A 12,588-nucleotide genomic window follows, 5' to 3' on the forward strand; every position below is an offset into this window, starting at 1 on the left:
TGAGACATGAAAGTTGCTGATCTTCTTAGTGTGCCAGTGGGTATCCTCATGCCTTTGGGTCCCTGTCAGCCCTGCCAGCTGTATCTCTCATGGATTCTGTGATACTGTAGCAATGAATAGCACACCTTATAATTTTCCTTACTAGTCATCATGATCAATGCACCACAGCCTTTAATMAGAAAAAAATGGAGTCACCGGAACAAATCCATTTACACCTTAGTTAGCTAAGGACAGTCCATCCAAATTTAGCTAGAAGTGACTGCAGCCTATTTAACTAGAAGGAAGATTTAAAAACTGAAACTATCATATATGGGAATTTTCACATAATCCTTCATTTGATGCTGCTCTCATCAGCAGAGCACATGGATAGAAAAGCATGCACAGAGCAGAATATTCTCTGCTTACATAACCCATGTACCTGGCTACTGAGCAATTTCTTGCTGATTTGTAAGTATAGTAGGGAACCTGGGGAAACACGAAAGGGGTTTCAGGATACAGCCATTGTGCACTCGCATACACCCAGCCTTCATGACCACAGACCCCAGCAGGCTAAGATGGTAGTATGTACACATACGAAAGTGTAAAAGCCCACAAATCTCTACCATAATTAAAATGGGCATGTGTATTTAAAATGTGCATGCTTAAGTAAAATGTGCATAGCTATATTAAAGCTATGACTTTATTCAAATCCCAGATTTCAGGAGAACTACAGTCCTCAGCTGAGAAGTATCATCTGGATAGTTGCATCAGGCAGGATGACAGAAACCTTCAAATTTACTCTAGGTATAGTTAGACAGGTTTATTCATTTTATTTTTTTCTTTTTTTTAAAGAATTCGTATACACGATATGGCTTATTTTGGATGTATTTTTTAAACAAATACTTTGCATTTGTCTTAAACTGGTTTGCCTTAAGGGTGATTTAAACTAAATGAGGTCCTCCCACTCAGGATATAGCACTCTGTAACACAGGGGTACTGGACCATTCCTGCAGGGCTCAACTCTCTCCCATGTTACTCCCATAGAGAGTAGTCTAGAACAGAGAAATAGAATAGTCTAGAATAGAGAAGTGTGTGGACTGGTGTGAAGGCTGTGACAATGAAATGCCATTCAGTGACTATCAGTAACCAAAAGCTTTTTGCCACGTAGCAAGGTAGTAGGTAACTTGCCCGAACCTAGAGAACCCTGACTGCATTTGCACAAATCTGTATAAACACTGCTGATCCTCTGCACGGCATGAACAGGTTAGGGATGTTGTGAAGCATTTTATTTCCAGTTCCAGTGAAGTCTCCATGATAAAAAAAGGTCCAGAGGAGTCTCACTGAATTTGTTAAAAGCAATGGATCTTTAAAATCTTTCAGAGAAAAAGCAAAATAGAGTAAGGAAAGAGGGAAATAAGTACTCAGTAATACAGTAAAAAGAAAAGGCTGTCTTAATGTCAAACCAACATCCACTTCTAAGCTTTAGCTGCATTCTCATATTTTTATCCTACCAACACCAGTTGAAAAGCAGGTGGGTGATTACCCAAGGGCACTACCATTTTCCAGCAGAAACAGCTGTTCCATTTATTCAATCTTTTGGAAATAATCCATGGAGTTTGCAAAATTTTACAGTTTATTGCTACCAAGGTCACAGTAACAGGGGTTTTCTTTTGCAATTCAAGAAAATCAGAAAGACAACATATATCACACAGAGAGTATTGCAAAATTAACCCGATACAACTGTCCATGAAGATACCACTCAGTGATGTTCATGGTAGCTTTACGGCAAAGAGGCTTTAGATTAGTCTTCCAAATCATGCTTGTATAGTGAAGTATCTGAAAGTCATATTGTTTGCAATGAAACAACCTACTACATACAGACTTGGCAGATTCCTGACCTCTACATTTTTTGACTCTCTCCCAAGCTTAGGACTGAGAATGTCAGACTGACCCTGCATTTGGCAAGGATAATAGAAGTCCTGGTTTTATCAAACTCTGCTTCCAGTCAGATCTCGTTTCCATTAAAAAAAGTCTGATTTTGTAATATTAACGTAATATTTGCATTACAGAATTTAACTGTCACTAATTTAATTTACTATGTTGGATCTGGGGATTTGGAGAGCAAGTGAGGCTCAGATGTCATAATAGGAAAAATAAAATTCAACTGGTGGTGCTTGTATATGGCAATATTTCTCATCTGCAGGAATACTGCAAATTAGATAAGAAAAAATAAAGAGTTTTGAGAATATAATAAAGTTCTCTATTCAGTTGTTTGTCCTGTTTTAATCTTATTGCAAATGCTAAAATGAGCTTGTTGACTGCAATTTAAAATAGAAAAAATACCAGTGGCTTAATGCCATTGCGAACCTGGTAGTATATGGGATAAGATGAAATCTTTAACAGTTTGCAATGGAGGGCTTAACTGATACTCCTAAAATCCACATTCTTATTTTCTCTCATTTTCTGACCTCATTTCTGAGTCAGACACAGAGAGGGTGGAGTGTAATAATTCTACCCAGGCCATTTGACCAGGCAAGAAGCCCAAGAAAAATGATTTTTCCATATACTAACATTAATAAGTAGTGGAATCACAAAGTTCTTTTGCAAGACTTCAATTAGTATTTTGAACTTCACATTACATAAATTCATCTCAATCTGCTGATACTAAATAGTTGTTTCTCAAGGCCCTTGCAGAATGACTGCTTCTTGTAATTTATATCTGTTTTGGTTTTTAGACCACTCAGTGTATCATTTTTTCACATTTTCTTTGTATGATGTTCTCTGATTTCACAGTAACTGTTTCAAAATGATACGTACAGTTTCTCTATGGAGATCACTGTAAACTAGATGATCACCACATACACTTTTTGCAGTAATCTCAACCAAAATGCATGTGATTGGGTTGACATTGAGACAGATTTACCTTGTCAAGATTCTTGGGGAGTTGCTCCTCTCCACACCCTACATGGTAAAAGCTCCATATTAGCTTCCACTTCCAGGTGGAAAGACCAGTAATCAAGTGTTCCTCTCCCATTCACAACTCAGCTGCATCCAACTGTAATATTTCACAGCAAAATAGTTCTGATAGCTAAATTAATTGAATCAGCCAAAAAAGGAGAAGTCTTATATCTGTTTTCTTTGACTACATTTTACTACTGCTGTTACCCTACATCTTGTCAAAATAGCTTTTTCTTCAAAAATTCCTAACTCTATTTCTAAAAATCAACATTACAGTGACTTTCCAGATCTCAAATATGCCAAGAGAGGACAATGAGCAAACATCTGGTGCTCTAATGCACAAACTCCAGAGCAAGACGACTGCTAAACACTATGCCCTGCCTTCCGCAAACTACATTCTTTCCAGAATTCAGCTGTATTCAAACTGGTCAATAGCCCCTCTAGCCCGCACTCATCTACATTCGGATTCATGTGTAACAGGAATACAACAATGCTCATATAGGCTTTACCAGAAGCTGAGGGAGACTCCCATCAAAAAAAAAAAAGATTTCTTGATGGCAACAAATAGGAATATACAATGGGCATTTACATTTTGTGCTGTAAATAAAACATTCTATCAGTCCTCTGCAACATAAAAATGATCCAATGTATTGTTCCAGACATTATTACACATTTTTTTCAAATTTCATGGGAAAAAAAAAGAAAATAAAACTACATTTCTTACTTTCGACGGAACATTTCTGCAAATATGCAGCCAACACTCCAAAGATCAACTGGTGTTGCATAGCTGGACTGAAGCAAAACTTCAGGAGCTCTATACCACAAAGTAACAACCTGTAAAACAAAAGGGAACATAAGAGAGAACATGCTTATTTACTGAATCACAACCTCCTAGGAGTCATTGCATGCAGCCCCAGATTACCTTAATCCAATTTGTAAAATCTCACAAATTGGTTTGGTCAGTGCATAGAGAAGGGTCCTGTATGGCAAGCTCAGTTTGGATAAGTGCAGTGATGCTGAGTCAGGAAGCGAGGAGGTCACTTCTTCTCAAGAACAGCGCAGTTTGCAGTACACAATAACAAAATATCGTACAACCATGTACAATAAAAAGTACAACACGGGCATGATAACACAATATCACAGTATAGTATCAGAACATCTCTTTGCAACTTCTGCAATCTGTGGACCCCAAATATTTTTAGTGGAGGTTCGGACTCTCTGCAGAGCAGAAGTCAGGCTATTGAACAAGGCCTGTTTTTTCTAAACACCCTGCCTGGACCCCTTTGATATAGTCACCAAACCACCGAACTGGAAACCAGTAAGGCAGGCAATACTGTGTGTTCGCCTATAGGATGCATCAGAGCCTGCAGGCATAGCCCATGTCTGTCCTAAGCCCTTTACAGTTAAGTATTTTTTTGTGCAAAAGTAATGGTGCTAACTGAAGTGTACTGGCCAACCCGAACGGATGTGTCCTACCTGTATCCAATGCTCTCTCTTTATGTTGAACTGGAGAAATTTTAACTTATTTTTTGTCATCTGGATACAAAGCAAGTCAAAACCTCCCCCCTTACAGAAGGCACGCAGTGCTGTCCGGTGTAGTTTTGTGGCCAGTGAAGCTTTAGGTTAGTCTTCAAAGTCACACTTGCACATGGAGATACCTTAAACTCGTATCRTTTTCAACAAAACAGTACAGCACAGGCAGATTCCTGACCTTTATAGTTTGTGACTGTTTCTGCCTACATGCTGGTGGTTAGACCAGCACTAACTTCATTCACCATTTATTTTCAAATGATACACTCTTTCCTAGGGAAATATGCCATGTAAAGCAGCTGCTTTTCGGCTGTCCCTGTCCTGCTGGCCATGTCACAAACTGCAGCGGAGACCCAGTGTGGATTTTATTGGCACTGGTCCATCAATGTACTTTGATGAGTGAGTCCTGCATGCTGGACCCACAACAGAGATGGGACAGTTTATATTTATCCTTTTGTTTCCCACAAGTAGACCAAATACAGATGTGGCTGACTGTTATCTTCAGCTTATTTACACAAGAACACAAGGAGCTTCCTTGGATTCCTGCGTGAGCTGTTATGTTGCAAGAATATAATCTCAGAGCCACAGGAGTATCCTGCTCCCAAATGCAATCATAATCCAGCCATAACAACACAGCATCGTCGGTGAAAAGGCAGTATTTTCTAAGTGTGCGCTATAATTTAAACCTTTGACAAGATTACCCAGGAGGCTGGGAGGGTTTCAAAATTTTTTGTTTTGTTTCTCAGACAAACACAAAGGTAAGTATTGGGAAATGCAGCATGCAAGAGGAGCATGAAATGAAGCAAAAGAATACAGGTGAGAATAAAAATAACTTAAAAAATTGTATTAACTAGGATAGTGAGTCCTGAATTTCAAGACCAGTCCATAGAAATGTGTAAGAAGAGTGGCTTTTTTAATGATAACAATATAATTGTCTTCTAAGCAAAAATAACAATGGAAGTAATCAGCCAAATTTACTGGTCAAAGCCAGCTGAAACAAAAGCAAATACAACATTTATTACAATCATTACATGCCCTGACAGCCTCTGCAACTACTGAATGGCTATTGAAGGGAGGTTCACGGATATTTGCACAAGTGGTCATATTTGCTAACAGTCCTCTTAAACACTTTGATCTCTATTCATAAAATTTGTGTTTGAAACAGTTCAATAACATAGCGCAAAGTACTGCAGAGCTGAGCCAATCTAGACCTCCAGATACCTGCCCACTCAAACAGATTCCTGTATGGAAGCTGGGCATTATATAACTCTTGGTTTTCTTTCCTGACTGGGACCATACTAGTGATGCTTTTCCAATATATCTGTCTCTATATAAGAAGGTTTCTTCAGAGATTCACTCCAGCGAAAGAAGAGAAATGTCACTTGAGGTCAGGGGATTTTTACTGGTGCTGCCCAAAGAAAAGCCTGAATCAGACAGGATTCCTCCTAAAAGATACATGCTTTTTTCATGACGCAGGCATCGTTCTCAAACTCTGATCTGCACTTTGATTCTCTCAGGACATGTGCAAAAACGTACTGAAGAAATGTTGGTTTGAGAAATCAGCTCTAACAATTTCAGCCGGTGGTGATTTGTCAGCGGCAGAGCGCAGAGTCAGCAGCAAGCACTGCGGAAGTGCAGAAACACCAGCAAATCTCACGGTCCGTGATCCCAGATCCACGAGGCCCTGCCAGCAGGCAGTGATGGAGTGACATTCCCCGGTGCTGCCGGCGCCGCCACGCTCAGGCACTGTGCTTTTCGCAGGCAAAGCGTTGGCTGGCTGCAGGGTTACGAGACAGCTCAGTTAATACCTCTGACCATTCATCCCGCAGACGTCCCTTTTCCAGGGAGACGCAGTGGAGGCGAGCGGCTCCCCTGGCAGAGGGCCGCTGTGCCGGCTCGGCGGAGCGCTGCGCTTTCGCCGGGCTGTGGAAACGCGCAGCGCGCCGGCTGCCGCCGCCACGTGACCGCCCGCCGGCGCAGCTCCCCCAGCGCTTGCACCCCGCTAGGCTCCATGCATGTGCGCACGGGGCACCGGGAGGTTTTAGTGCTGAGTAATTTAGAAACTTAAACCTTGAAAAGAATTATTTCCAAAGTCTTACAGTTAATTCCAGCAAATGTGTGACTGCTTTAGAGTCAGAGAGGAAGTAATTTGTGTTGAGCTGTTTTGATAAACTCTGTCATTACTGTGTAATTATAAAAGTGATCAAGTAACCCTTATGGTTTGTAATATGCAAGAATGTGTTTCAAGATGCGACTCTGACAGGGATCAAAATTTACTAAATGTCAGTTTACATACAAGCAATACCACAGATGACTCCTCCAGCGCCAGGGGTCTTCTCACGAAAAGCACAGGATGATGCAGATGATGCAGTGGTTTTGACACAGAGTTTCACACTCTCTTTCTTTTACCATAGAAACTGAGAAAATATTTGTGGACATTCCATTAACATTTGCAGATAAGTAGAAATGAAAATTATTCTGAACACAGGATATGGTGAGGCTGAACAACTAGATCATCGTTTCCTCTTTAGCACGGCTCTGACTTAGAATGAAAAAATGCGGTGCTTAGGTAAGCCGTGCTGCCAGCACCACGGCCTTGTGCACAGAAAAGGAGAAGCCCGTCCACACGGCATCTTGATAATCAAGTCCCACTTTTAGGATCACAAAAGCAAGCATCTAGACTGCTAAGCCTTGCTTAAATCATGCTTGCCCCAACAGCCTGACGTGCACCTAACGTGGCATGTGACGGCTGTTCAGGCAGGCGCCGCCTGCCATCCCGGCACGTCCCGCTCACCCTGCCCTGCCTTCCCTCGCCTTCCCTCGCCACCCCCGGTGCCCTGGGGTTTCAGGCACTGCGTCTTCTCCTTCCTCCTCCATCCTGATGCTTCTGGGCCAAACTGGAGCCATTAAGCCCTTTACACTGCTTCTAGCTTTTCAGTCCACTCTGCCAGTCCGGCAAGGAACACCAGTGACATTTCGTATTTCACAGGTTAATCTAAATACAAAAAGATTGAGAATAATTTGCGTGTTGGGACCTAAAGGAGTAAATACGCTCCTTTTCCAGTGCACATTTTATGTCCCCACTGCCCAGATAAGATGAGATGATACCAGATAAGGATGATATCAGTAGCTGCAGATTGCTGTCTCTTACAATTCAAATGTCAAAAGATCTAGGCAGCACTTCAGCATGAAAATAAATGAAATACGTAACTGCGTGACATTAGAGAAGAAATGAATATCTGCAAAAAACCCAAATATCTGCAAAATTCTGCCAAAGCAGGGCCCAACTCCTGAAAGAACAACAAGGAAATGTGCTCGGTGAGAAATAAGGGACAGATGCATTTAGGGTTTGAAGAAGAAACAGAACTTTATTTTGAAATAAAGCTGCCTGCCCTATTATACCTGAGAGATATTGCTATCTGGGACCATTTAGCCCCAGGAGTTTCAATCCTGTCACTTCATGCTACCTATTTCTGAAATACAGTCAAATTAGTGGGTAAGTATCTGCTCACTAACGGCACGAACACAAGATCTAGGCATTGTGTCAGTCTCATTTAAGTTCCATTTACTTTACAGAGCAGATTTTCACTTTTGGGTAACTGCTCAATTTAAATGGGTCTGCACAAGGCGCAGCCCTTTCCAAACATAGCTCCTGCCTGAATAGCATACTGCTCAAAAAAGACAAGGAAAGACAAACAGAGGTTTAGGGATAGGGCTGAGGAACAAAGACACAAAAGACTACATTTTGGTTTGCCGCAGACTTTAAGTACAGGCTAATGCCCAGTTGCACAGCTACAGGAATAAAGCAGGGATCAGACTGTAGCACAGCGGCGATGTCTGTGCGAGGAAATTCAATGGGGCAGGAAATGTCCCTTTGGCACCGAGGCCAACAGGCACGGAGTGGCCTATGTCCATATTATTACATTCTCAGCCTCCAAAAAAAGGTGACCACATGCAAACTGCTCACTGGGAACAGTCTGTGCTTAGCTGTGCCTAGGAACTGCTTGGGAAAGGCTGCTTGGCATGGGCAAAAACTGTGCCAGGAGCCGCTCTGATATTTAACGCTACAGACAACCGAGCTCCAGTGCCCACGAATGTTCCTTGCACTCTTTAATGGAGCAGGCAGCGAGTCGCCCCGGGGCCTGGGTCTTGCTGTCACCCCAGGCAGAAGCGTTTGCTGTGCCTCCCTCCTCTGCTCGCTCGGAGGGCGGCGCTCGAGGGACGGGGAYGTGGTGGGAGAGCCGCGGCGCCACTGCCCACCCTGCCCAGCTCCCGTTCGAGGGGCACGCGGCTCGCCTCGCGGGTGGCTCGCCTCCCCCTCCTTCTGCCTTTACAGACGAGAAAAACCCAGGCTGGCAATACCAGGTGCAGCTTTGTTTAAAAGCTGTGATTTAAGATGTCGCTAAAATCTGCGTGTAGAAATCAGTGAAAGAAACTGGATAACATGAAAAGAGAGAAGAGTGTTCCTTTCGCTTTTGTATCCTGTACCTGTAATTTTTGTTTCATGGAAGGAAAGGTTGATTCAGGTATTTTCTGCTTCATCTCTAACTATGTAAGATGGCCTGCTTCTGGCATGGTGACCCCATAAAGAGAAACTGGAATGAGAGCACCTGAATGAGGATCCACTTATGTAGCCCACCTTATGTAGCATCAGGTATCTGTGTCTGAGATAGTCAGCCAGGCTCCCTTTACCCTCAGACGAAAGCAACTGATGTTTCCAGGGTGCAATTCATCTTATTCCACAGCAAGTGCGTAGTACAGGCCTGATGAATACAGGCTACAACTGCTTACTCTCTCTGAGGAGGATCCAGCTGACTGGCTCAGATGGAGACATCTTCATTTTAGACATCTAAAGCTGGATGAATGAATCCTACTCTAATTATTTCTGAAGGGACCTTTAACAGGCCTATAAAGCCCCTTAGAACAGTAGCTTTCATAAAGATCGTGCCACAAAACAATTAAGAGGATGGTTAAATTCATACAAAATATCCTTTAATCCAAATAAATTCTTCTTCCAAGTCATTTGCTTTTGTGACTGTGGTTGCTACTGTACTGTTTTTGGTGCTGATTTTGTTAATGATGTTTGCCATTAGACACTGGCTCATTTCCTTGCTTAAAGCATTTCAGTCTCAAGAAGGATCATTTGCAAGATTTTATTTTTTAAAATTCTCTAATATGGTTCTTAAAATCAGTTATTTGTTCAGTTCTCACTAGTGGCATTTTCACATTATCTTTGGGGCATTTTTAAACTCTTTTTCATTTATTTTCATGCTTGTTTTTTAAGTAAAACCGAGAGAATATAGCTATAGAATATATGATGCAGTATACAGAATACAGCTCTGCAGTGCTGTTTCATGGTCTCCCAACATCAAAAAAAAAAAAAAATTCTATTGCTTCAAATTGTTCAGGAGGATTTAGAGGGGAATCCTTGAACTTTTACCACGGAGCTGCTACTGCATGGCTTCTTGTTCAGGTCTGGGACTCTAAAATGGCTTGCCCAAATTTCTTCAAACTTTGCAGCAAACTTCTCCTCAGCTGTGTAACTGAGCCTGACACATTCAGCACAGGCTCGTTTGAGGGGACAGAATTTCAGATGGCTAATAAAGCCAGGACTGCACATAACCTGGCTTCAGTCTCAACTGCAGAGACGACTAATGCACATCTCTGTAAAGCGCATCGCTCTTGCTCCCTAGGAACGCTGTGCCGAGTCCCCACAGAGTCTGAAAAGAAGGAATGCAATTTCTTAAATGAATACACTTAAAAATGGATTACTGGTCTAACAACATAACATTACTTAATATGAGGTCAATGGAATATTAAAAACTGCTTAGGAAAAAAAGAATTTGCCTAATCATGTTTCAGCCTCTGCAGTCTGGATGAGTGACTGAGCAGGCAGAAGTGCAATTCAGAGAGCAGAGCAGACAGCAGTGATTAGGCGTCGTTATTTCTGCAGGATGAGGGTACCTGGGTCCTGCATGTGGCTCAGCAGCCTGGCCCGGCGCTGCATGGCAGTGGGCTGGCCGGACACCCAGCCAGGCGGCGTGGCGTGGCGTGGCGTGGCGTGGCGTGGCATGGCGACGCTCCCCGGCCGCTCTGTTCCGGCACGGGGCCATCCCCACTCAGCCTTCCTGTAATGACTTCAGTGTATTTTTCATTCTTGATTGGGATGAGGAGTGTGCTGGCTTTATTTGCTGGGGACTGTCTTACTATATTTTCCCATTGTTTCCCTTAAAGTGTTTATTGAGCATGCTGGGTTTATTAAGAAAGCCTGGAACTCTCCTTAATCTACCTCTGAAGAATTATTATTATTTCTAACTGTGATAGAGACAGGTAATAATCACTACACTACACAATATGCTTTAGTTTCCTGTGATATATTAGTCTAAATAATTACATATTTTTATTTCTTTTCCAAGTAATGGTCCTTCCACTATTATCTAACTGTTTTTAGTTCCATCTCAGTTATATGTATGGTTGGAGAAAATATTTCTTTCTTAGAGAAAAATAATTATATTTTGTCTTTTTATATAAACAATAAAATAGTTTCCCTTTTACAGTAAAAGAGAACCAAACTACCCTAGTGGGTTTTAGAAAGCACTTCATTTCTTGACTAAAGGCTTAACATATATAAATGCCATCCTCTCAAGTGTTACAGGTCTCATGAAGTGCACATGGTAATTGCAACTTTATCTCCTTATTCACATTTGTCTCAGTTTTAGGTGCAAGCTTAATTAGCTGCTTTGTGAAAATTGAAAGATTGCTGTTACTATTTTATTAGTTATGTCATCAAGGAAAAAAATTACCTATTTATAGAAGAGATGACTCCTGGCCACATGTACCACCCACTATCACGTTGTTATTTTAACATGTGATCTCTTCTTTTTGATGTTAAAACATTTCTGCCTTGAAGAAAGCAAGTTTTAGCATCTACTGTAAGATAACTTGACAAATAAAGAAGCCATTCATTTCTTTGATGGTTTACACACACAAAACTAATCAGAATTTTGTTTTTTTTCATTTCCAGGAAGAACCACATTACCCCATATGATGGTGCTGATGAAGAATATTTCTAGGTACATCCGTTGTCATTATGAGTGCATATGTATGTGTGTGTGTATATATGTGTGTGTGTGTGTGTGTGTGTGTATGTGCATGTGCATGTGCATGTGCACGTATATTAAAATACTAGCGGAAGACATTTTACCTACATACAGTGGCTTTTACCTCAAGAACCTCTGTGTGCTAAGCAGGCTGTGTGCAACAGCTACTAGAAAGGAAAACTGGCTAAGATGAGGTAATATTTTCAACCATTAGCTAGAATTTAGAACTTATCTCAGAACTAATACAAGGAAATATATTTCCATTAGGCAGAGTATTTCATAGAATTCAGTACTGATGCCATACAGAGAACATTTCTGAGAGACTACCTGAAACTTCACTTGAAAAGTGCTTTATCTTAATACAAAGAGAAGCAAAATAGTATTGGCAACACTACAGTACCTGATCCAGAGCCCATGAAAGTCAAAGAAAGACTTACCAGTGCTTGTTGTGTATTAAAATCAAAGCAATGATGCATTAACCTCTGAGCTGCAGAGCAGCCTTCTATGGGATAGGGGACAGCTCAGTTCTTTACAGGAGTGGTCAGCTTTGCATGCAATGAGGCTTGTCTGATATTGCAATGCATTTATATAGAGAGCTACTTAAAGACATTGAGAGTGACAGGCTTTAAAAAAAAGTAGTCACCCTTCAGTCCTGTTTCAAGACCCAAAAATCAAACAAAATTTGTAGACTGAAAAAGCGAATTCTAATAATCTATCACAGAGCTGAAAAACCCACAAAGGTAGAAAGAAATAAACATTGCTAGCCTCTTAGGCTAATCAAATCAAACACCCACTACAAGAAAGAAGAGAATTCCCAGCACAAAGCGCTAAGGGGGCGGCAGTCTGGGTCTGTGCCTTGGAATACATATGTTGTCTTCTAGATCTGGCTGCAGTAAATTGGCACATTTCCACTCACATCGGTCACCCGATGGCATTAGCTAGCTGAGGGAATGGTCATAATTTCTAGTAGCAGATCTTGGGCCTTTCTGCAGTTGCTCTGCGCTGCTCTACATGTTTAGGT

The 12,588-nt window shown here is 41.5% G+C and overlaps 1 protein-coding gene across 2 annotated transcripts in view; it reads right to left on the bottom strand.

The window, feature by feature from the left end:
- CDK6 (cyclin dependent kinase 6) overlaps positions 1-12,588 on the bottom strand; it is a 125,425-nt gene that overhangs the window by 26,668 nt on the left and 86,169 nt on the right. For both annotated transcript variants that reach the window (XM_026065384.1, XM_026065385.1), the window contains exon 4: positions 3,662-3,771. In XM_026065384.1, the coding sequence (XP_025921169.1) occupies positions 3,662-3,771 (110 nt within the window). The remainder of the gene's footprint in view (positions 1-3,661; positions 3,772-12,588) is intronic.

The sequence above is a fragment of the Apteryx rowi genome, unplaced genomic scaffold (assembly GCF_003343035.1).
Source record: "Apteryx rowi isolate R43461 unplaced genomic scaffold, aptRow1 scaffold_226, whole genome shotgun sequence".
NCBI lineage: Eukaryota > Metazoa > Chordata > Aves > Apterygiformes > Apterygidae > Apteryx > Apteryx rowi.